The following is a 23,308-nucleotide window of genomic DNA, read 5'->3' as shown; positions in this document are numbered from 1 at the left end:
AGGCAGAGCTTGCAGTGAGCCGAGATAGTGCCCCTGCACTCCAGCCTGGGCCACAGAGCAAAACTCTGTCACAAAAAAAAAAAAAAAAAAAAAAGAATGAAAAACAATCTCTGTACATCAGAACTAGAAAAAAATTAATTCCTCCCTTCACTTTTCCCTATCCCACCTCCACCAAAGTTAAATAAGTTGACCTGCTGAATTAGGTTAAAATTGATTATCATGCTTATCTAGTATGATTTTAATTTCAGTAAAATTGATACTGAGCTCTACTGTTGATAACTGACCAGCTCTATTGGTAATTCCAACCTGCGTTACTCAAGATTATTTATAGCCCCAAAGAGCAAAACCACATTTGCTACAACACCAATTATTAAAATGTGTCAGGTGCACATTCAATTATATTATAACATGATTCTCTTATTTAAAAAAAAAATAAGAAAATGCAGCAAGAATAATTTGACAGTTTTGGGAACTATCCACATAAAGGAATGGATGAGGCAAGATAATGTACAATACCACAAAACCTGTGCTAAATTCAATATTTATCTGAAAGTTAAAGAAAAGCAAACAAACATATACAAAGGACGTTTCATTTTTAATCACTCAAAAATGAAAAAGGTTTGGACAATGTCAAATTCCACTCACCATAATGCTATAGTTATACATTAAATATAATTACTATCTATACATATGCAAAAATATAAAGTTCTATTTCATACAATAAAACCCTTTATAGAAACCATTTTAAAATTAAGCAGAACTTCTCAACATTAATATGTGAGGTCTAAGTCCTTCTAAAGGTTTCTTTAAAGGTTTTTAAACAAAATGCTAAACCTAAAAACATTGTCCTGTCAGTTCCCAAATTAAATCTACTTAGAACAAAAACAAAAATTTATAGCTCGGTCACATACTACTTAAATAATATTGTTCAGGCATCTCTAAAATCCTCCATGTTTTCAAGTATGGAAATAGAACTCAAATATTCCACAATACAGTACTAAACAGATGGAGTATTTAGGAAAGACTTTGTTGTCATATGGCACAATATTAATATTTTGTTGCTTCAATACGTTTTGAAATAAATATCAGATTTTTTTTTTTTTTCCTAAAAGACCAAAATTATAATCTACATTAAGATAATTCTGACTGTGGTTAAGACTTAAGAGTGTAAAATACAACATCAATATTTTATCACAAAAGTAAAGCTGGTAACAAATTATAAAAGGAGCCAGTACTCTACTGAGACAGGCTCGGAGATTAAAGCTCATCATGATAGAAATAGTCATCATGGAGCTGTCTGCCATAATCTGTGGCTTCACTGGTGAGAAACAAGTCCGGGTTTTCCAGAATCTCTTCTTCAGAGAGCTTTTTGTCACCATTCAAATCCATTTCATCAATTAGATGAAGCGCCTTCAAAATAAAACAAAAAAGTGTCAAGTGTAATAAGTATTTTCAGCAAGATGTTCACAATTTAATGTGATTTGACTTGTCAAAATCATCCAGGTGTACAAGCACTCATTATTGTTTAAGTATCTAAAAATGTTACACGTTGTAACCAGGTCCGTCTACTGCTTTTCCCATTATCTCCTTTCTTCATTTCTGCTGGGTTCTGTCTCTCTCCACTCAAATCCAATCCAGGATATATCAAGGCAATGAAAAATTATTATAACCTGCTTTGAGTCCCTGTAGGTAAATACAAACTATTATTCTATTCACTGTACTCTCAAATTAATACATGACACAATCTTAACTTCCTCGTCTCCCTGACAATCTAAACAGTTCGTAAATTCAAAACATAGTAATGCATCAATCCCAAATAACTCCATTACTTCTTTCTTTGGCTTAAGATTTTGAACTTCTTTTCCTATCAACAGCACCAAATTCGGGGGGAGGGGGTGGAGAGAAACAGTTGTTCTGTAACACTTACCTCCTCTTGTGCAATGCCCTGATTATTAGGTACTACCCAAGGTAACAGCTCTTGGGGATCAAGCCTGCCATCGTTATCTTTGTCATAATCATTCACGAATCTGTCTTTCTCAACAAGTATCCATTCTGGATCTTCATTTGCAGCTTAATATAAAAAAACACAAATATACATACACAAGAATATCACATGTATCCAATAAGAAGTTTGGTATATCCCTAGAATAAAGGAAGTGAATTTAAAGTTTACTAAAGAAAGCCCAATAAAACAGAACTACTTAACTGAAAAGTCCTGACATAAGAACAAATATATAGTCATTTTCAAAAGTGACACGAGTCTAAATATCCCAGTTTTAAAATCATTGGATGTTTTCACAAACTAGTAATTTTGTTAACTGCTATTTGTTCCGATATCTAGTTTTCCCAGATGTGAGGTGGGTAATGTTTTACTGTATATCATGTTTCTATACAAAGTTTCTTACATGTTTTCACAAAGTAATGCCATGTGTAATTTTAAAGTGACAATCAGAATAAGTAAAACTGGTGACCAATTTAAAAATGGCATTGTTTGGTGTCTTTAAGCAACAATTCTGAAAAAACAGCTGCTTATATAAAAGCAAACTCTTAATTTCAAACACTTATTCACCTTCTACTAAGCTTCTGATACTGTGTTTACACCAGTATTTGTAGTGTTTTATGTTTCTATCTCTTTTAAGATCCACCTGCAACAGCACAGGATTTTGTTTAAAAATATCTACCTTACTTCCTTCCCCATTTAAACTGATAATAAAATTAGATTTGTTTGAAAAGAAAGAAAAATGTTTGACTCTAGACACGGAAGTAAAAGTAAGCAAGACAGCTTTCTCAGATAAGCTATAAATCCATTTGTTGAACTTGTATTACAGTTAACGAAACAAGTAGGATCAGACACAGATCCTCATTACATTTCCTGTTGAAGAGAGCTTTCAATGAGCAAGGCTGTCTTTCAATGTCTTTCTTCAATTCCTTTTCTCTTTTCACATTCTCCCAGGTGACTTACTTGGATCCCACCTGTAATCACCAAGAAATTCTTCCAAACTAACAAATCCATCACCATTTTTGTCATGTTCTTCTAAAGCTTCTTGAATGACAAATTCCTATTCCACGTTCATTAAAAAAGAAAACAAAAGTTACAAAATGTTCAGTCCCACTGCCATCTGATTCAATTCTACTACAGAACTTTTTTAGAAATAAATGATAATTTTTGGAGCTCTAGTGGTGCAATCAGCTAGTAAGGTACTTATACAGGAAAAATCACTTTGGTTGTCCATATCTTCAAGACAATCCTTCTAAACACTGGAATTTAGAAGCAAGAATAAAACCTGAAGTACTATGTAGCTTTAAATTCAATATCCTTAAGCTTCTGATATTGTGAAGAACTCCACTTTCACTCTCATAAACAACCTCAGCGTTACTCTCATGCTATTTTCCGCACATCTCTCCCTCTCAAGAAAAGCATCTTATACTACCCTTGTCTTTAACTTCATTTGCCCTCCAATCCATGAACAACCCTAAAAGAGCCCTTACCTTAGAACTGCTGTTCTGCCTCCAGATCTAAAATGTACCAGTCCGCCATTATACCTCAATCTCCTTGCTTCCCCTTCAGCAAACCTAGCCCTATCCATCCCAAACTGCCCCCAAATCTGTTCCTCCCTCTTATCAAAGCTTCTTATCAAACAACCAATCCTTTTCCCTAAAGATGACCTGTTCAATGGCCAGCTGTTTCAGTACTTTCCTCAATATCTATCTCCTTTTTTTTCCAGATGGGGTCTTGCTCTGTAGCCCAGGCTGGAGTACAATGGTATGATCTCAGCACACTACAACCTCTGCTTCCCAGGTTCAAGCAAATCTCCTGCCTCAGCCTCCAAAGCAGCTGGGACTACAGGCATATGCCACCACACCCAGCTAACTTTTATATTTTTAGTAGAGACAGTGTTTTGCCATGTTGGCAAGGCTGATCTCGAACTCCTAACCTCGGATGATCTGCCAGCCTCAACCTCCCAAAGTGCTGGGATTACAGGCGTGAGCCACTCCGCCTAGCCCTCCCCCTTCTTTTTTTTTTTAACATAGGATCTCATTCTGTCACCCAGGCTAGAGAGCAGTGACACAATAATAGTGGCATCATAGGCTCAAACTACTGGACTCAAGTGATCCTCTCACCTCAGTCTCCCAAGTAGCTAGGACCACAGGTGCATGCCACCACACCTGGCTAACTTTTTTGTAGGGACAAGGTCTGCTATGTTGTCCAGGCTGGTCTTGAACTCCTAGCCTCAAGCTGTCCTCCTGCCTTGGCCTCCCAAAGTGCTGGGATTACAGGTGTGAGCCACCATGTCTGGCCCATCTCTGACTCTTACCTTCCCTTAACAATTATTTAGTAAGTCAACATTCCTGCATATGCTTTCTTCAAAATGTTGCTCAAATCTATTTCATTCAATTGCCAGATAGAACTCTGGGCCATATCACATTATGCCTAAATTATTTCATTGCTTTTACTGGTAACTCCCCTCTTTAGTCTTCAATTGTTCCTTATTCTCCAGAGAATCAAGATCTAGCATCCTTTGCCTGTCATTCTTGGGCTCAATTAGCTTTTCCCAACTTAATTTTGGTACTTAAATTACACCCAGCACTGTTCTTAAACTGGGTCATGTATTCTGTGCCAATGAGAAATTAGAAGCTTCACAATGGCAAGAGAAGTGGTATTAATGACAGTGTCTTACCACTGAGCTATGGAGAAAAATGTATCTGCAGCCTTGTTATGCAAGGCAGCAGGGTCTACCATGACACATTAAACAAAAAGATATATCTTCCTTCTTTGAAATATCCAGGGAACCAAGCCACGTAGCTGGAGGCTGATGTCATGCAACAGACTTCCAATATAAATGTTTAGTCTCTTTTTTAAAAAGCTATTTGTTACATTAGTCTTTATTTCCCAGTGTGATGGTTTATGCTTTCAAGCTTGGCCAAGTCATAATAGGGACTCAATTTATGTTTGTTGAGTTAAACTTACAATTCAACAAAAGTTTTGAAAAACTGGTACTTATTTTAAATATTAAAGGGATGAGAGGACTCATTATGCTTAAAATTGCAAAAATATTACTAGTTAACTAGCAGCTGCACCCCTACCAACCCTATGAAGAATCCAAACATGATGTTTTTCCAGACCAAAAGCTTTCATAAGTGATGTTGTAAATTAAACAGAAATCCTAATATTACTAACATTGAAAAACCAAAAAAAATCTGAAAGCTACAAAAGGATAAGGAAGGCACTGAAGGTAACACAGTTATGAGAGAAAATAGCCTGAGGAAGCCTGCTGTTCATACATAGTACAGAGATTTGAAAATTCAGTCCTTCACCTTCTCCCTCCCAATAAGCAACTTCGTCACCAGAAAGCCTCCTTACCACTCCTAATTTTAAGTGGGGAGAATGAGCATCATTTTAAATCTGTGTATCTCTTAAAATTCTGGTTATACAATTCATTTTAACAACTTAATGAACAGGTTTTAAAGTTTTGGTTACTTGGAAATGTAAATTCATACAACCACTATGGAGAACAGTTTGGAGGTTCCTCAAAAAACTAAAAATAGAGCTACCATATGATCCAGCAATCCCACTGCTGGGTATATACCCAAAAGAAAGGAAACCACTATGTCAAAGAAATATCTGCACTCCCATGTTTGTTGTAGCACTGTTCACAAAAGCCAAGATTTGGAAGCAACCCAAGCGTACATCAACAGATGAATGGATAAAGAAAATGTACATATACACAATGGAGTACTATTCAGTCATAAAAAAGAAAGAGATCCTGCAACAACATGTTGATCCACACAACAGCATGGATGAACTGGAGATCATATTAAGTGAAATAAGCCAGGCACAGAAAGACAAACATCGCATGTTCTCACTCATTTGTGGGATCTAAAACTCAAAACAATTGAACTCATGGACATAGAGGGTAGAAGATGGTTACCAGAGACTGGGAAGTGTTGGGGGAGGGGGCGCTGAGAACAGTTAATGAGTACAAAAAAAAATAGTAAGAATCAATAAGATCTATTATTTGACAGCATAACAGGGTTGACTATAGTCAGTAGTAACTAATTATACATTTTAAAATAACTAAAAGAGTGTTCACGGGATTGTTAGTAACACAAAGGATAAAAGTTCGAGGGGATGGATACCTCATTGTCTATGATCTGATTATTTCACATTGCATGCCTGTATCAAAACATCTCGGCCGGGCGCGGTGGTTCACGCTTATAATCCCAGCACTTTGGCAAGCCGAGGCGGGCGGATCACGAGGTCAGGAGATTGAGACCACGGTGAAACCCCGTCTCTACTGAAAATACAAAAAATTAGCCAGGTGTAGTGGCGGGAGCCTGTAGTTCCAGCTACTCAGAGAGGCTGAGGCAGGAGAATGGCGTGAACACGGGAGGCGGAGCTTGCAGTAAGCCGAGATCGCCCCACTGCACTCCAGCCTGGGCGACAGAGCAATACTCCGTCTCAAAAAAAAAAAAAAAAAAAGTCTCATGTATCCCATAATCATATATACCTACTATGTACGCACAAAAATTTTAAATATTTTTTTTTAAGTTTTGGTCACTCAATAATTCTCTTAAAAATGTTTCTTTCTTACCGTCATATAATCAACTTCTTCAGGATGCTCAAAAGCAATAAATTCTTCAAGACTCAAACCGGGACCTGAATCCTGGTTAGCTTTTTCAAATCGCTTCTTGTCCTTTAAGTGAAGCTTTGAAAATTAAAATTTCTCATTAGTATACCACATCATTTTAAATACTTTGAAAAATACAAACTATGTGAAATTTAAAGTACATTCCCATCCGTTATCTCATTTATCTTCACATCGTCCCTTTGAAGGTACGCTACACAAATACATGTATTAGGGGCAGGATAGACTTACAACCTCTAGAGTCATATAGACCCAGACCTGAATTCCAGCAATGCCACTTACTAGCTGTGGTGTCAGCGCAAACTGCTTAACCTCTCTGGTTTCCTCATCTATCAAACTGGGATAAAAATCTCTAATAAGCAATTGGGATGAGAATCCCTACCACACAATTAATAAACCTTAAGTATTTAGTGTTATATACTATTATTGATAGAAAAGCAGATTGAATGATTTGATAAAAGTCAGAAATACAGCAAAAAAATACTGAGCATGGCATAGTGGCGCATGCCTGTAGTTCCAGCAACTTGGGAAGACTGCATGAGCCCAGAAGTTCAAGGCCAGCCTTCACACCATAGCAAGACCCTGACTCAAAAAACAAACAAAACTACTGAACTTGGATCCTCCCTATTCTTTCTACAGTACTATACTGTCTACTTTAATAATTAATCTCAATACTTTTTTGAATGCCCCAAAATCAATAACTTTATACCATGTATTAAATCTTGGTAGGGCTTTTAAAAAATGTTTCTGGTCCTCTAAGTGACTTTTCAAAAATACATTATTGTTTCAGAAAAACAGTCTTCTTATGTTGAGAATCTCATAATATTAGTATATGTACCTAATATTTGGAAATCTTTTCTTTTTTGGGGGGTGGGGAGATGAGGTCTCACTCCGTCATCCAGGTTGGAGTACAGTGGTGCAATCTCAGCTTACTGAAACCTCCACCTCCCAGGTTCAAGTGATCCTCCCACCCCAGCCTCCCAAGTAGTGGGGACCACAGGCATGTGCCACCACACCCAGCTAATTTTTTGTATTTTTGATAGAGATGGGGTTTCACTATGTTGCCCAGGCTGGTCTCAAACTCCTGAGCTCAGGCTATCCACCTGCCTCAGCCTCCCAAAATGCTGGGACTACAGGCATGAGTCACCGTGCTCAGCCTGGAAGTCTAGTCTTAGCAGGCTCTTTATAGTGTTAATTCTGTATATTCAGATATAAATAACATCAAAAGTTTAAATGGATCCCATGTTGAGGTTTAATAAACACACATCCTTTTCTACTTTCTCTCCCATCTTCCCATCCACCCCCCTTTTTTAAAATGATTCGGCAGCTATCAGGGACAAGGCTGCTTTTGATAAAATTTTCAATGGAAATTCTGTAACCAAGAGCCTTGGGAGCCAATAATGCTATACTGCTAATCCTGCATAATTTCTGTTTTGAGAATTTCTGGGAATAGCTTTCCTTCCTATAAACTGATATGTATTAAACTGTGCATTTTTTTAAAGCACAATTTCAAATATTTTAGAAGCTTTTAAGTGTTTCACTACTGAATAAAAATACCCTCTTCAGTTTTCTAGAATAATAGAGGTCAGGTAGCAGTCATTTACCTAAACACTAGTTCTTTTACAATTACTGATTTACAGCGGAGAGGCTCACCTCTTTCCCCAAAGAATTTGTTTTATTAACATCAGACTCTACAAGCCAGTTATATTCACCCAATCATGACAGAAAAGAAAAAATAATAACTTGTTTCCAAATAGCTTTTAACTTAATGTTTCAAAATTTTAAATAACTAGACCAAATAATTTGCATTTTATGTTCAGGTTTAACATGGTAAAAGCAGACAAACAAGAATTTGAGGTACTTTGCTGAGTCAATCAAGTTCTTTTTGAATAAACCATTATTCAAAATACCAAGTGCTTTGATTTCCTTATGAAAGAACCCTTCACTTTGGAGCAAAAAGGTCCATGTTTCAGGAGAAGAGCTAAATTTGGCCAAATTTGCCTATGGAAAGAAAGGATCTCTTTCAACAAGCTGAGATTTCTTTAAAAAAAAAAAAAAGTGAAGGGGGTAGCTTTTTCTGGTTCACATTTCACGGCCATTTGAAGAACACAAAATAAGAATAGCTCACATTAAATTGAAGAAGCCAAAAACAGAAAGACTGTTTTTTACAAATGGCAAATTCCTAAAAAAATAACAAAAAAGATGGTCAGTTTCATAAAACTTCAACACTCTTTTTTTTTCTTGTATATAAAAACCTTGTATTCTAGTAGAGGGTAAAAAGTGTTAGGTACAGTAATAAAAAAGCTACCATAATCATTTATTTTTAGATTACAACGGAAACTTGTGAGGAACAAAACTGCCATCTTTTGGTAGACTAATGATTCTACATGAGGAAATATATAATGTGTGATACTAGAACAAATGACTAGGCATTAAAAATTCTGATTAGCCACATGCAAGGTTATATCTTACATAAATAAATACTGCTTATACATGCACATTCAGCAGTCACGCCTGTAATCCCAGCACTTTGGGAGGCCGAGGTGGGCAGATCACCTGAGGTCAGGAGTTCGTGACCAGCCTGGCCAACATGGTGAAACCCCATCTCTACTAAAAAATTAGCTGGGCACAGTGGCACACGCCTGTAGTCCCAGCTACTTGGGACGCTGAGGCAGGACGATTGCTTGAACCTGGGAGGAAGAGGTTGCAGTGAGCCAAGATTGCGCCACTGCACTCCAGCGTGGGTGACAGAGCAAGACTCCGTCTCAAAACAAAAACAAAAACAAAAACAAAGAACACTTGAACTTTTGCCAGATAGATCCCCAAACTTTAATTATCCTGTGTTGACCATAACTGTTCTTTATATTATAAAGAAATGCTTCTTCAGGCATTTCACAGCCTGAAAGGGTTATCTTTATTCTCTATATGAAAACTTATTAAATATAAGATAAAATTCAGACTGGGCATGGTGGTTCACGCATGTAATCTCAGCACTTTGGGAGGCCAAGGCAGGTGGATCACTTGAGGTCAGGAGTTTGAGACCAGCCTGACCAACGTGGTGAAACTCAGTCTCTACTAAAAAAAACAAAAACAAAAACAAAAATCAGCCAGGTATGGTGGCACGTGCCTATAGTCCCAGCTACTCAGGAGGCTGAAGCAGGAGAATTGCTTGAATCTGGGAGGCTAAGACTGTAGTGAGCCGAGATTGCGCCACTGCACTCCAGCCTGGGTGACAGAGCGACACTCCCTCTCAAAAAAAAAAAAAAAAAAGGTGAAGTTCAGATATCAAGCTGACTTTCGTCAGTTATAACAGACTTTCTTATAGAAAACTTTATTTTATTCACATATCCAATTACTTTTTATGATTATTTTATTTATGGTATAGTGTTTAGTCTATAACTTTGAGATTGATTCATTCCTCATCCATTATTTTTTATTTAGAAAAATAATGCATATGGTTTCTGGGTTCATCTTTACACTCCACATCAATTTTTAGGATGTTATTTTTTTTTTTTAAGGGACAAGGTTTCACTATGTTGTCCAGACTGGCCTCAAATTCCTGGGCTCAAGCAATCCTCCTACTTCAGCCTCCTGAGCAGCTGGGACTACACATACACACAGGAAGTTACTTAGAGCAAATTCTAAAAACATATGATTAGAACTTCATGAAGATAGAGACATATTCCTAGGCTGTCAAAAAAAAATAATAATAACCAAAAGGACTCCCATTGAAGTGTTCATTTTAGGGATCAATCTATTCCTTTAGGCTGTTAAGATTCATCTAATTCATCCTTTAAAAGCAGAGTGTTATAATCAACACGTTCTAAGTAGCTGGTGGAGAACACAGAATTAGAACCAGACACCTTTTAAAAGAACTGTTCATAAACAATTTATGAGTCATGTATCTCTTCAAAGTGAAGATTTTCTTCTCAGCACCATCTATTACATCACCCCCTTCTAAGAATACAGGAACATGCACTTCTTATTTTTTAATGGGATAGTAATTAAGTCTTTTGAGTAACAAAAAATAAAAATAGAAAACATAATTAGAATCTAATTCCAGCAAGATTTTAAAATACTGTATTTAACTTCTCTGTTGTTCCTAGGAAGGGAAACCACACCACACCATGCTTTGGTTTTAGATAAGTTACGTTGGTTTAAGATAAGTTAATTCCTATAGTAAATGGGGATACTTAATAGACAGATGATCCCAAATCTCATTATCACTACTTGTTTTTCCTTTAGTATTTACAAGCAGTAAAAAGACTGATTTTTACTCACTTTAGTCCACTACAGAATGAAGACCCAAATAAAAAGAAAACAAAAGATACATTTTCCCCTTAAAAAATAAAATCCTAACTAATCTAAAGCTGATAGTTAACAAATGCATAAAGTTTTAAAAAGTTGATTAAATATAAATTTATGTGAACTGTAAATGCTTTCTTCAATATTCTTTTAAATCATAACAGAACTGCTTGCCCCTCCAACTGCTACCATTTATTAATATTTATCCACACTATTATAATCCTAAATAAAGAGGAAATTTTTATTTGTTTATTTATTTATTTATTTTTAGAAATGAGGTCTCTCTGTTGCCCAGGCTGCAGTGTAGTGGCATAAATATGGCTCACTGCAGCCTTGACTGCCTGGGCTCGAGCAATCTTCCTGCCTCAGCCTCCCAAATAGCTGGGATCACAGGACGGACCATCATGCCCATCTAATTTTTAAATTTTGTTTGGGCATTTGTTAACTAGACAGCTTTAGATTAGTTAGGATTTAATTTTTAAGAGGAAAATGTATCCATAGGGACGGGGTCTTGCCACATTGCCCAGTTGTTCTCGAACTCTGGGCTCAAGTGATTCTCCCACCTTGGCTTCCCAAAGTGCTGAGATTACAGGTGTGAGCCACCACACCTGGCCTGAATGGGAATTATTATCCTCATTTTTGGAGATGAGGAAACTGAGGCACATGAAAGTTTAATAACTTACCCAAAGTTACACAACCGTGAAGTGCTGGAGCTAAATGTGAAGCTAAGCAGACTGGCTCTGAGGATGGAGCCCCAAACCTCCACATTGATGCTGTAGTTATTAGCAGAGAATTAACCAACTTAGAGTTAGTGGTGGCTTACAGAGTTCAAGCGGCCAATATGATTCTAAATAAATAGCACACTTAGAAAGCATTTACCAAGGAGGGAATGGGGTGTTGTTTAACAGGTACAGAGTTTCAGCTTTCCAAGATGAAAAGAGTTCCGGGGATTAGCTGCACAACACTGTGAATGTACTTAACACTACTGAATGGTACACTTTAAAATGGTTACAATAGTAAATTTGTTATACACTCCTCCCTCCATATTTGTGAGAAATTGGTTCCAGAACCTCCCACAGATACCAAAACCCAAGGATACTCAATTCCCTGATATAAAGTGGCATAGCATTTGCATATAACCTACACATATCTTCCCAAATATTTTAAATCATTTCTAGATTACTTATAAGACAAATTACAATTTAAATGAGGAGTAAATCATTGTTACACTATATTGTTTAATACAATAAATTATGGCCACAACAAAAATTAAAAGGTATATACCAAAACAGGATAAGTTAAGAAACAGAAGAGCCTTGAATATTTTCCAAGCACCCTTGACTAATATTTTGGGACAGTTTGCAACAGCATGTTTAATTTTATTTTTATGTTTTTCTACACATAAAAACTACCTTAAAAAAATTCTTGGTGATCCTCTAATTACCCTGATTTGATCATTATAATATACGTTTGTGTGATATCAAAATATCACATGTACTCTGTAAGTATGTATAATACAACTATCATGTACCTATAAAAGATTTTAATTCTTTAAAATTAGCTTTGAAATACAAAAGTATTTGATATATCAATTTCTCAAGCTCACAGTCATTTCTGTTGATATACTTTTAGTTTAATAGACTTCCTAGAAGTGTTAAAAAGTTCCTAATTCCTAAATAAAATTAGTCTTTCTCAGCTCTGCTTAAGAAGCATATATTTCAACAAATTAAACCATGAGACACATTAGAACTCATACAGATACTAAATTTTCAAAAAATGAGTAATTTGGGGCCAGGTGTCGTGGCTTACACCTGTAATCCTAGCACTTTGGGAGGCTGAGGTGGGTAGATCACTTGACCTCAGGAGTTTGAGACTAGCCTGGGCAAGATGGTAAAACCTCATCTCTACAAAAAATACAAAAATTAGATGGGCGTGGTGGCTCGAGCCTGAAATCCCAGCTACTTCGGGGGCTGTGCTGGGAGGACTGCTTGAGCCCAGGAGGCAGTGAGCCGAGATTATACCACTGCACTTCAGCCTGGGCAACAGAGTGAGATACTGTCTCAAAAAATAAAAAATAAAAAATAAAAAGGAGTAATTTTAAAGGGTGTACTCACTATGAAAAATGGTACTGTGGTTTCTCAAAAAATTAAAAACAGAATTACCGTATGATCTAGCAGTATCACTTCCAGGTATATACCCAAAACAATGGAAAGCAGGATCCCACAGAGATTTGCAAATCCCAAATCCAAGATGCTTCAATGAGCATTTCTTTTGAGTGTCGTGTCAGTGCTCCAAAAGTTTCATATTTAAGAGCATTTTGATTTTGGAATTAGGGATACTCAACCTGTACATACAACAGAATATTACTTTGCCTTAAAAAGGAAGGAAATTCTGATGCATGCTACAAAATGGAAGAATCTTGAGGATTCTAAGTAAAAATAAGCCAGTTACAAAAAGACAAATACGGCGTATGATTCTACTTAGATGAGGTACCTAGAGTAGCCAAATTCAGAGACAGAAAGCAGAACAGTGGTTGCCAGGAGCTAGTGGGAGGAGGGAATGGGGAGTTATTGTTTAATGGGTAGAGAGTCTCCACTCTGTAAGATGAAAAGAGTCGGGGAGATTGGTTGCACAACACCATGAATGTACTTAATATTACTGAACTGTACACTTTAAAATGGTTACAATGGTCAATTTGTTACACAGTCCTCCCTCACACATTCGTGGGAAATTGGTTCCAAGACCTCCCTATCAAAATCTGAGAATGCTTAAGTCCCTGATATAAAATGGTGCAGTATTTGCACATAGCCTACACACATCTTCCTGAATACTTTAAATCACGGACCCTCAATCCCTAGGTCACGGACGGGTACTGGTTCATGGCCTGTTAGGAACTGGGCCACACAGCAAGAGGTGAGTGGCAGGCATTACCATCTGAGCTCTGCCCTGCCTCCTATCAGATCAGGGGTGGCATTAGATTTTCATAGGAGTGCAAACCCTACTGTGAACTGTACATGTGAGGGATCTTCGTTGCGCACTCCTTAGGAGAACCTAATGCCTGCTGATCTGAGGTGGAACAATTTCATCCTAAAACCATTCCCCACCCCCCCCGCCACACACTGTCCCGTGGAAAAATTGTCTTCCATGAAACTGGTCCCTGGTGCCAAAAAGGTTGGGGACCTCTGCTTTAAATCATCTCTAGATTACTTATAATATAAATTACAACTTAAATGAGAAATAAATCATTGTTATACTATATTAAGGAATAATCAAGAGAAAAAAGTTCTGTATATGTTGAATAGAGACACAGTTTGTTTTTTTTTTTAATACTTACTTTTTTGGATACTTAGGATTCTCAGTTGTTTGAATCCACAGATGTGGAACCTGCAGATTTTTTTAAGTGAGTATATAAAACTATGTGTTTAAAAATGGGAATGGGCCATAATGGCCTTCTTAATAAAGATAAAACTGATTATTCAATGATATTAAAATATTGAGATACTCATTCAAAACACATTTAAAAAGCAACTCTGGAAATGAGGACAATTAAATGATGCAGCTGAGAAAAACAGATAGAAGGATCATGTAGGTAATCTAGAATAAGAGTCCTAAATCTGGCCAGAAAGGAAACCATCAAAATGACTGCTGAAGTGGAACAGGTGATTTCCTAGAGAACAAGACAATCCAGCTTACGACCTCAGGCCCTCAATGTGCTCATCATGCAGGAAGGTAAAGTGAACTGACATGATCAAAAGAAACAGCTTGTGCACATGAACTCACCTTCCTAAAGGACTCCTCTTCTGCATCATCCAGAGCAGTGTTCTCATCAAAGTCAATCACACGATCATACATCTGAATGTTATATTCATCCCATGTCACAGTATCATCACTGTTTTTATCATATTCAACAAACTGTTGTTTTGCTTCTTGCATAGCATAATGCTTAAAAGACATCTGAATCCATGAACTGAGTTCACCTATGAGAATTTCCCAGAACACAACGCATGTGACGTTAATTCTGATACTTAAGAGTAAGGATTTCCAAACCTTCTCTGAAAAGGCAAAATCTTTGATGTTTGCAAATACTGAGAATTGGCCTAGTTGTATTAATAGAAATGGGGTAAGAAGTGGGAAAGGCTGTTTAGAAGAGCTCATGAAGCTTTTTATTATTTTTTTTGAGATGGAGTCTCGCTCTTTCACCCATGCTGGAGTGTGCAGTGGTGCGATCTCAGCTCACTGCAACCTCTGCCTCCCGGTTCAAACGATTCTCCTGCCTCAGCCTCCTGAGTAGTTGGAACTACAGGCATGTGCCACCACACCCGGCTAATTTTTTGTATTTTTAGTAGAGACGGGGTTTCACCATGTTGGCCAGGCTGGTCTCTAACTCCTGACCTTGTGATCCACCTGCCTCGGCCTCCCAAACTGCTGGGATTACAGGCGTGAGCCACCATGCCTGGCCGGAACTTCTATACTATAACATATGATCTAAATATAATGTAAGCTCCATAAAAGTTTGGGTATGTTCTGTTCACTGATGTACATCAAATGCCTGGAAAGTTCCTGGCTCTGTAAGTATTTATTGAATGAATTACCAACTGGCCAAAATAGCACTTTACTTTTTAAAAAAATGTTATCCAAAATCTTGCAGAAAACCTTTGCTAACTACCACAGATCTCTCAGGAAGCATAAATATTTTGATAGCTATTTATTTCAGTATGTATGAGAAAAAACAGTGTTTTTTATTTATGAAGTTGATATAAAGTCTTCCTTTAAAATAAATTTTATGTGAGTTGAATTAAAACTATAGTAAGAAAATAATAGATGGTTAAGTAGATATGGCCTAAATTCTGAAAAGGTATTCAAGTGACTGAGAATACTGCTTCAGTATATTACCTTTAAATATGTTGTTAAAACATCTGGAGGAAATTTTAACGAAGTTATGGGTAGCAATTTATGCCCTTCCTGCAACAGCTATCTGTCTTAACTTGGTACCTGAAGGCATGGGAAAGTTTCTAAAACTCAAATATTCACTTTTCAATCAACTTTTTAAAAATCTATTTGGCTGGGCTCAGTGGCTCACGCCTGTAATCCCAGCACTTTGGGAGGCTGAGGCAGGCAGATCACCTAAGGTCAGGATTTCGAGACCAGCCTGGTCTCGGGTAAAACCCCGTCTCTACTAAAAATACAAAAATTAGCCGGGCATGGTGGCCAGTGCCTGTAATCCCAGCTACTTGGGAGGCTGAGACAGGAGAATCGCTTGAACCTGGGTGGCAGAGGCTGTAGTGAGCCAAGATCACACCACTGCACGCCAACATGGGTGACAAGAGCGAGACTCTGCCTCAAAAAAAAAAAAAAACTATTCATAAAAATATTTACTAAACTACATTAAAGGAAACAAAGGGAGGGACGAACACGAATATTTGTGAGGACAGCATGAGTATACCATTTATCAGGTCCCTCTGTACATGTTGCCTCTAATCTTCAAAACAATGCAATTATAATCATCACTATTATACAGGTGAGGAAACTGAGGTTCAGAAAAGTCCAAGCCTTCACAACTAGTAAATAGCAGAGTCCAGATTCAAACCTGTCTGGCTTCAAAGCCAACTCCTACTGAGTTTTGCTACCTCTTAACATCTGATTCCAGACCTGGCCCTCAAAGAGCAAATTGCCAAAATTATCTTAAGGGTCCTCAAGTAGAATGAAGGCTTTCATAAGCACCATGAATCTTTCTTCTAGTTTATTTAAAGAGATCACCATGGCATAGAAGAAAACAGAATGTAACAGGGATCAGAAATGTGGGTTCACACTTCAGCTTTGCCATCAGGGGGTAGTTTACCATCTCAAGCTTTTCTTCTCATCTGTATAATGAATACTTGACTAAAATTTTTCTAACTTTAAACTTCTTAAAACCTTACTATTAAATATTTGAACATATCTAGGTCTTGACAGATAGGTACCACGCAGTCTTCCAAATCAACGTGTTGTGTTCTTTGATTACTCTAGTATAAACAAAGATTGACTTATTCTTAGATTGGATAATCAGAGACCAAAGGTCTTGTTATTATTGTCTAACTAAGTGGAAGAAAAAAGCCCTTAATCTTCCAGAAGGTTCCAATGTGAATATGTCATTGACAGCACATCTTAAATTTACCAGTTTTTAATTGTCTCCAGCAACTTAATTCCTTGATGGTGAACAGCATTTAAATGAGAGTTACAGAAAAACAGCTAACTTAAGAGTCACAATAACAACCTGAATTTTTCTGAGGACCCACTTGGAACGCTGACAGGGAACATCATTTGAATTGAACAATGGGGAGAGACAACTGCACAGCAATTTATTTAGAACATTCTTTTAATAGTCTGTGCATTTCATTTCTGACTAGAGAATTTACCTGAGAGCACTCAGATTTTTTTTTTTTAACTGAAGGATATTAAAACCTGAATTAAGAGCAGGATACCTGGATTCTAGTCCAGCTTTGCCACTTATTTGTAGAAGGCACTTATCCCTGTGCTTCATTTCTTCATCTCTACAAAGTGATGTGGACAAGATGATCCTAAGGCCCCTACCAGCTCTAACATTTTGGTATAATGTTATAATAAACGTAATTCACAGGCAACAGGTCTTTTTCTACTTGCTTACAAAAAGAAGCAAATTCCTAAAATTTAAATGAAGCATATATCAAAAGAGCGATAAATCATTTACTGCCTTAAAGTTTTGGGGCATATTTCTCTAAAATAAATCATATTGTTGACACTAACAAAAGTCACGTGAGAAAGAGGGTGTCTCAAGGTGTGACTTCCACATAGAGTACAGGGTCAATGATGTTTATATATAACTGGAGAAAGCACCGAGTTTTACTTGGTTCTCAGTGTCTAAAGATTTGTAAGTATAAAACCTATTCTCCATGTCCTTTTCTCCTTCTCACAGGACTTCCAACTTGGGACACTAGCAATCTATACATTCAGCAGACACCGCTGCTTAACACATTTGTGTTTGTCTCCATTGTTAGTCGTGTAGGGCAGTCCTTACTTTCAGTGAGAAAGCCATCTGAGTCCAAGTCGATTTTCTTTATGATCGCCTGCAGTCTTTTTTGCTGCTCTTCGTGGCCGAGTTTAACATATTCATCCACATCTTCCTTTAGGGGGAAGCGACACACAGGAGGGCCAAGCATTACTATCAGTGGGGCAAAATGGTGGAGAAAAACAGGGCTAGTAGAAGACCCCCTTGCCAAAGGGTTTCGGGGTGACCCGCACCTGCACTTCAAGGCCCCTACCCGCTACACACCCTCCATGATCTGAGGGGTAGAAGGGATCCAGCTCTTGGGCCGTGCTATCTCCTCAGGCTTTCCAGGCCCCAGGACCCCCAGAGAGCGAGTGCCGCGCCGCCCGGCCCCCATTGTCAGGCCGCCCCTGCCAGGCCTCGCCCGGCCGCCCCCCTTTGTCCCGGGACAAAGCCCGCGGCAGCCGCGGTGCGAGGCCCGGCCCTCCCAGCACCGGCCTGGCCGCCTCACCTGGACGCCCAGCAGCGCCTCGCGGTCGTAGTCGCTGCGGCGCTCGCCCAGCGGGTAGTGCAGCTCCTCGGCCTTGCCGGCGCCGGCCGCGGCGGCGCACAGCAGCAGCAGCCCCAACGCCGCGGTCCTCGGGCCCAGCCGCATCGCGCCGGCCCGCGGAGGACACCGAGGGACGCGAGGAGGGAGGCTGGCGGGGGCCCGGGCCGGCTGCGATGCTCCGCGGGCGGCTACAGAGAGGCGGTGCGACGTACGTTGAGGGCGGAGGGAACGGGAGGCGGAACCTGCGGTGGCGGCCACAACGCCCATGGACGGGCTGGGGGCCGGTCCACCAATGCGGTGCGGAGGCGCGCCAGGAGGAAGCCTATATGGCCGGCGCGGAGTGGCGGGACACCAGGCCGCGCCGCTGATTGGGCAGCGCGGCGCTGGGGGCGGGCCGCCTCGATGTCGGGGTCAGCAGCCGCCCAGAGAGCTCCAGGAGCCATGCTGGGACTGCAGAGAGGGTAGACCTCTACGACCCGCGCCTTGTCGTTCCCCCGACACGCTTCTAAAAGCACGCCCCCACCCCACTCCTGGTCCACTCCATGTGCCCCTCCTACCGTCCATCAATGAGAGAGGCTGGAGGTTTCTGTGACAACAATACAATATCGAAAAAATTATTGCCTGAGGAATCGGCCAACAGTATTCTTTCTCAGTCTTCAATGTATCTCTTTATTTTATGAGAGAAGGACGTACAAACTCAGGAAGTGCAGCCAGATGCTTGTATCTGATGCTCAATTTTGTGATTTACAAGTTAATGTGAACTTGCTCAAATTTCTTGACCCCTGAAAACTTGTTTGCTCATCTATAAAATGGGCATAGTAATAAAACTACCTTAAAGAATTGTCGTGAAGATTAAATAATGTAATGGGTTTAGAACAATAGCTGGCACATAAGGTGAAGTGTTCAGTGAAGGTAGGCTTTCATCCATACAAGTAGAAAAACGAAAGATGATTGCACAGAAGGAATAGCTTAGTAAGTACCTAACAAAACCTTTAGGGACAGAATGCATATACACATGGCTTCTATTCCATGTCTATTCACAGGTTTATGTAATTTCTCCACCTCATCCTGAACACATTAAACTCTAAGAAATTTGTAGGCTGCAGCTTGAACCCTTTTCTTTATTGATTGCTCCACTTAGGATCAGGCCTTTCACAGAGAAGAAAAGGCTTTCTGGGTCCTCTTTCATTTCTCTCAGTCTCTATTTGGATTGGGAGCAAGAATTCTGTTCCAAACTGCAAAACTGGGTGGGCACAAGTCGCAGAAATTTCCTGGGTCGGGTTGAAATTTATGGTTTGGTCACAAACCATTGAAAGATTCACAGAGCAAAGTGTAAGTTCAATCTTTCCAATGTTATAAAGATCAACGAAGAACAAAGTTTTAAATTTCAGAGTATAAATAAAAGCAAATTTTAGAGTTGATTTCATTAAACTAAAAAGAAAACCCTTTATTGCTGGATTTTAATTTTCACTTCCATTCTCGGTTTTGAGGAAAAAAAGAGAAAAATGTCCCAATTTAATATAAGGAACTCTGCTTTGTACCTGTTGTTCTCCAATAAGTAAAAGGTAAACTTTGACCAGCTTCCGGTGTGACTCCAGTTATAAAAGGTAGGCTACAAGGTACTGTGGAAGTTCTTCTAAACTCAGGGGATCCACAGATGGGAGTTTTGGGGGCGAAGGGAACTTAATGATATCTAAAGAGACAGTGGAGTAAACAGTATCAGAAGGCTGGGTTCTGTCTTCAGCCCCTAAACAGGCTGTTTTCGCTCCCTGGGTCTATTGCTTTCATCTGGAGGAAAAGGATTGTGTTATCTCAGTGGATCTTAATTTGAGATCTTTGGGTTCCTAAGTGGGTCCCTGCATGGTTTTCAGTGGTGTGTTTATCCCAAAATCTTGGTGCATGTGTATATTTCCAGGGAGGAAGTCTATAGCTTTGCTTTTATCAGAGTTTCAAAGGATCCATGTGGCAGAAAAAGTTAAGAGTCCCTGAAGAAGGCTCTGAGCAACTTTTTGACTCTTAAAATCAACGATTTTATTGGGATTGTTTGGAAGCAGATTACGGTAAAGGCCTATGCTTAAAAGAGGCAAGACTGATCCAATGTCATTACTTGTAATTAATCCATTCTACTCGGGGAAAAATAAATATCTAAAATAAGTAGCCTGTTTAAAAAAATGTGTTATGAGAATCCAAAGATCAATTTTCTTGACCTATAAAAGCCCATAGCATATAGCAAAATTGGTTTTATTTATATTTTTATTGACGTATAATTTACCTAAAGTACACAAATGTTAAGTATACAGTTCAATCATTTTTTTAGATTTGTTTGCTGTGAGAGCCTTGAGGTAAGGAACTGTGTGATTTCTCCTAGTGCACCTACAAAGAAGAGGAACTCAATAAATTTTTGTGAAATGTATGAATTCAGCTATTCTGGCATTCTTTTAGAAGTATGTGTTATGGGTAATAAAGTTAACTTTGAAACTATTGAAAGAAAGATTTGTAGATTTCTTGCTTTTTGAATTTGGTAAGATGTGTGTTACAATAAGCAGTGGCTTAAAAAACAAAGCAATACTTAACATATATGGCATGGACCCTTGTGTTACAGGCTGATTTCCACCAGAATGAATGAGATTTGGTACAATAAACAACTTAAGTGGGAAAGCCAACAAACTCAATGAGACTACAGCTTTGCACAGATGGAAAACACAAGACAAAAGAACAGACTATAAGGCAGTGAATGGGAGAACAACTTAGACTGAATGATCATGCAATTAGGGGGATTTTGTTGGCTGTTTAATCTTTTGTCAGTCTTTTGAGGGGAGAAGGAAATGTGAGAATTCCAGGGTTATGGTGGAGTCTTAGAAGGTGACAAGAAAATGTGTAGGTGGGTGGGTGTATTATAATGCCTTAAAAATCTTTTCATTTCCAAGGAGTATCTGAATGTGTAAGTAGTCACAAAATCTTTTAACCTATTAGAAGTACTTTCAAGAAATTCAATGTAACTTTTTCACTGAATAAGATTTCCCTAAATTAAAGATGGATCTGTCCCAATGATCAAATGTAATGATAGCTCCATCCTCAAATAGAAGCCATCCTCCACTTCCGGCAATTCACATTTATGGCCCTTGGTCAGTTATACTGGTGCATCTCTTGCCCTAAAGGTAGCCCAAGTGGACAGATATTAGAGTGCCTTCCTGACTTTCTCCCTATTCACATAGGGTGATCATACATCCTGGTTGACCTGACATGATTATTAATCATGACTCTTTCACACTCAAAAGTATACCAGAATGGGGTGATAAATGATATGGTCACCTTACTTTTGGGCCTCACATTCAAACTGTCCAGCCCCCTCCCTGTACTCCTCCCCAAGCCCCAGGCTTTATTATGCCTCAGAACCTCTTCCCACACTCTTTTCCCCAGGTTTTCAACAATAGGACCTTGAGGTCTTAGTCAAACACATTAGCAATAAAAATAAAGAACACTAAGAAAGAGGGCATGAAAAGAGGAATAAGACTGTGACTTAAGCAAGTGTTTCTTTTGAATTATAATGAAATTTATTTTCTTTGGCGTTACTAAACCAGCTCTGAAGACAATTTCATGGAGGAAATTCAAAGCTGAAACAAGCAGAGTGACTTTGAAAGTCAGCACTTCTTGAATTTATAAGTTCTCGAGTGTTTAAGAAAACTCAGGCGTGGCTTTATAGTCACACCATGCATTCAAGTCTTAGGTATTCACAGATCTCACTGAGGAAGAGAAAATGCAGTTGCTCTGATTGCAGCTCCATCACGAGGTGGTGTTCAGGGGACTGTGATTGATTTGGGCTTTGGTTTTTTGATTCGGGATGAAACTCAAGTCTATGGGATTTTGAGGTTAATTTCTGTTTAAAAAATAAAACTAAAAATTGGCCAGGCACAGTGGCTCATGCCTGTAATCCCAGCACTTTGGGAGGCTGAGGCAGGCAGATAGCTTGAGCCTAGGAGTTCAAGATCAGCCTTGGAAACATGGCAAAACCCCAGATCTATAAAAACAAAATACGGAAAAGCATATTAGTTGGGTGTAGTGGCATGTGCCTGTAGTCCTAGCTACTCAGGAGGCTGGGGTGAGAGGATGGCTTGAGCCTGGGAGGCAGAGGAGGCAGTGAGCCGAGATCGTGCCACTGCACTCCAGCCTGGGCGACAGTGTAGAAACAAAGGAGTTACACAAGTTATGCATGCTTACTTGTTTATTTTTGCTTACTTGTTTATTTTAGGAAAATCAGTGTATGCAAATAAGAAAAAAGAAAAAAAGATCTCAAATCCCATTCTCATAAATAACTGCTATTAACATTGGGGCATAACTTTCCAGAGGTTTTCTGTGCACAGTATATACACTTCTAAAGGCAGTATCCTAGTCCATTTGTGCTTCTAGAACAAAATACCTGAGACAGGATAATTTATAAATCTGTATTTATAATTTATAAAGATTTATAAGTCTGTATTTATAAATTTATTTATAATTTATATTTTATAAATTTATTATATATTATTTATATATTATTTATCTTTAAATATTATATTTAAATTATTTAAATTATATATTTATTTAAATTATTTAAATTATATATTTATTTAAATTAAATATTTAATATTAATATTTAAATTAAATATTATATTTAAATTATTAAATATTGTATATATTTATATATTATAAATATATTATAAATTTATAAATCTGTATTTATAATTTATAAAGATTTATAAATCTGTATTTATAATTTATAAAGATTTATAAATCTGTATTTATAATTTATAAAGAACAAAAATT

The 23,308-nt window shown here is 38.2% G+C and overlaps 1 protein-coding gene across 2 annotated transcripts; it reads right to left on the bottom strand.

Moving 5' to 3' along the window:
• Window positions 1-576: 576 nt before the first annotated feature.
• Window positions 577-22,765, bottom strand: RCN2 (reticulocalbin 2). Of its 2 annotated transcripts, none has more exons than XM_034939212.3 (7): window positions 18,467-22,765; window positions 17,986-18,091; window positions 14,733-14,929; window positions 6,594-6,707; window positions 2,963-3,059; window positions 1,928-2,070; window positions 577-1,410 (listed from the first exon to the last, which is right to left on the bottom strand). In XM_034939212.3, exons 1-7 carry the CDS (start codon window positions 18,770-18,772, stop codon window positions 1,258-1,260), a joined length of 1,116 nt encoding a protein of 371 aa, XP_034795103.2. In that variant the 5' UTR covers window positions 18,773-22,765; the 3' UTR covers window positions 577-1,257. The 2 variants fall into 2 exon arrangements, with proteins under 2 accessions (XP_034795103.2, XP_034795104.1); XM_034939213.3 differs by having other exon boundaries at window positions 17,986-18,129; window positions 18,467-18,798.
• Between the last annotated feature and the right edge of the window lie 543 nt (window positions 22,766-23,308).

Source organism: Pan paniscus, chromosome 16, assembly GCF_029289425.2.
Source record: "Pan paniscus chromosome 16, NHGRI_mPanPan1-v2.0_pri, whole genome shotgun sequence".
NCBI classification, from domain to species: Eukaryota; Metazoa; Chordata; class Mammalia; order Primates; family Hominidae; genus Pan; species Pan paniscus.
The sequence above is the reverse complement of the archived record's forward strand: the minus strand, read 5'-3'. Positions and strand labels throughout refer to the sequence as shown.

Coding starts and splice junctions, on each gene's coding strand:
- RCN2 (XM_034939212.3), bottom strand. CDS start 18,772: ATGGGCGTTGTGGCCGCCACCGCAGGTTCCGCCTCCCGTTCCCTCCGC. Junction 14,930..17,985: donor AGATGGCTTTCTCACTGAAA/GTAAGGACTGCC, acceptor AAATTCTCATAG/GTGAACTCAGTTCATGGATT. Junction 6,708..14,732: donor AAGAGGAGTCCTTTAGGAAG/GTGAGTTCATGT, acceptor TAATTTTCAAAG/CTTCACTTAAAGGACAAGAA.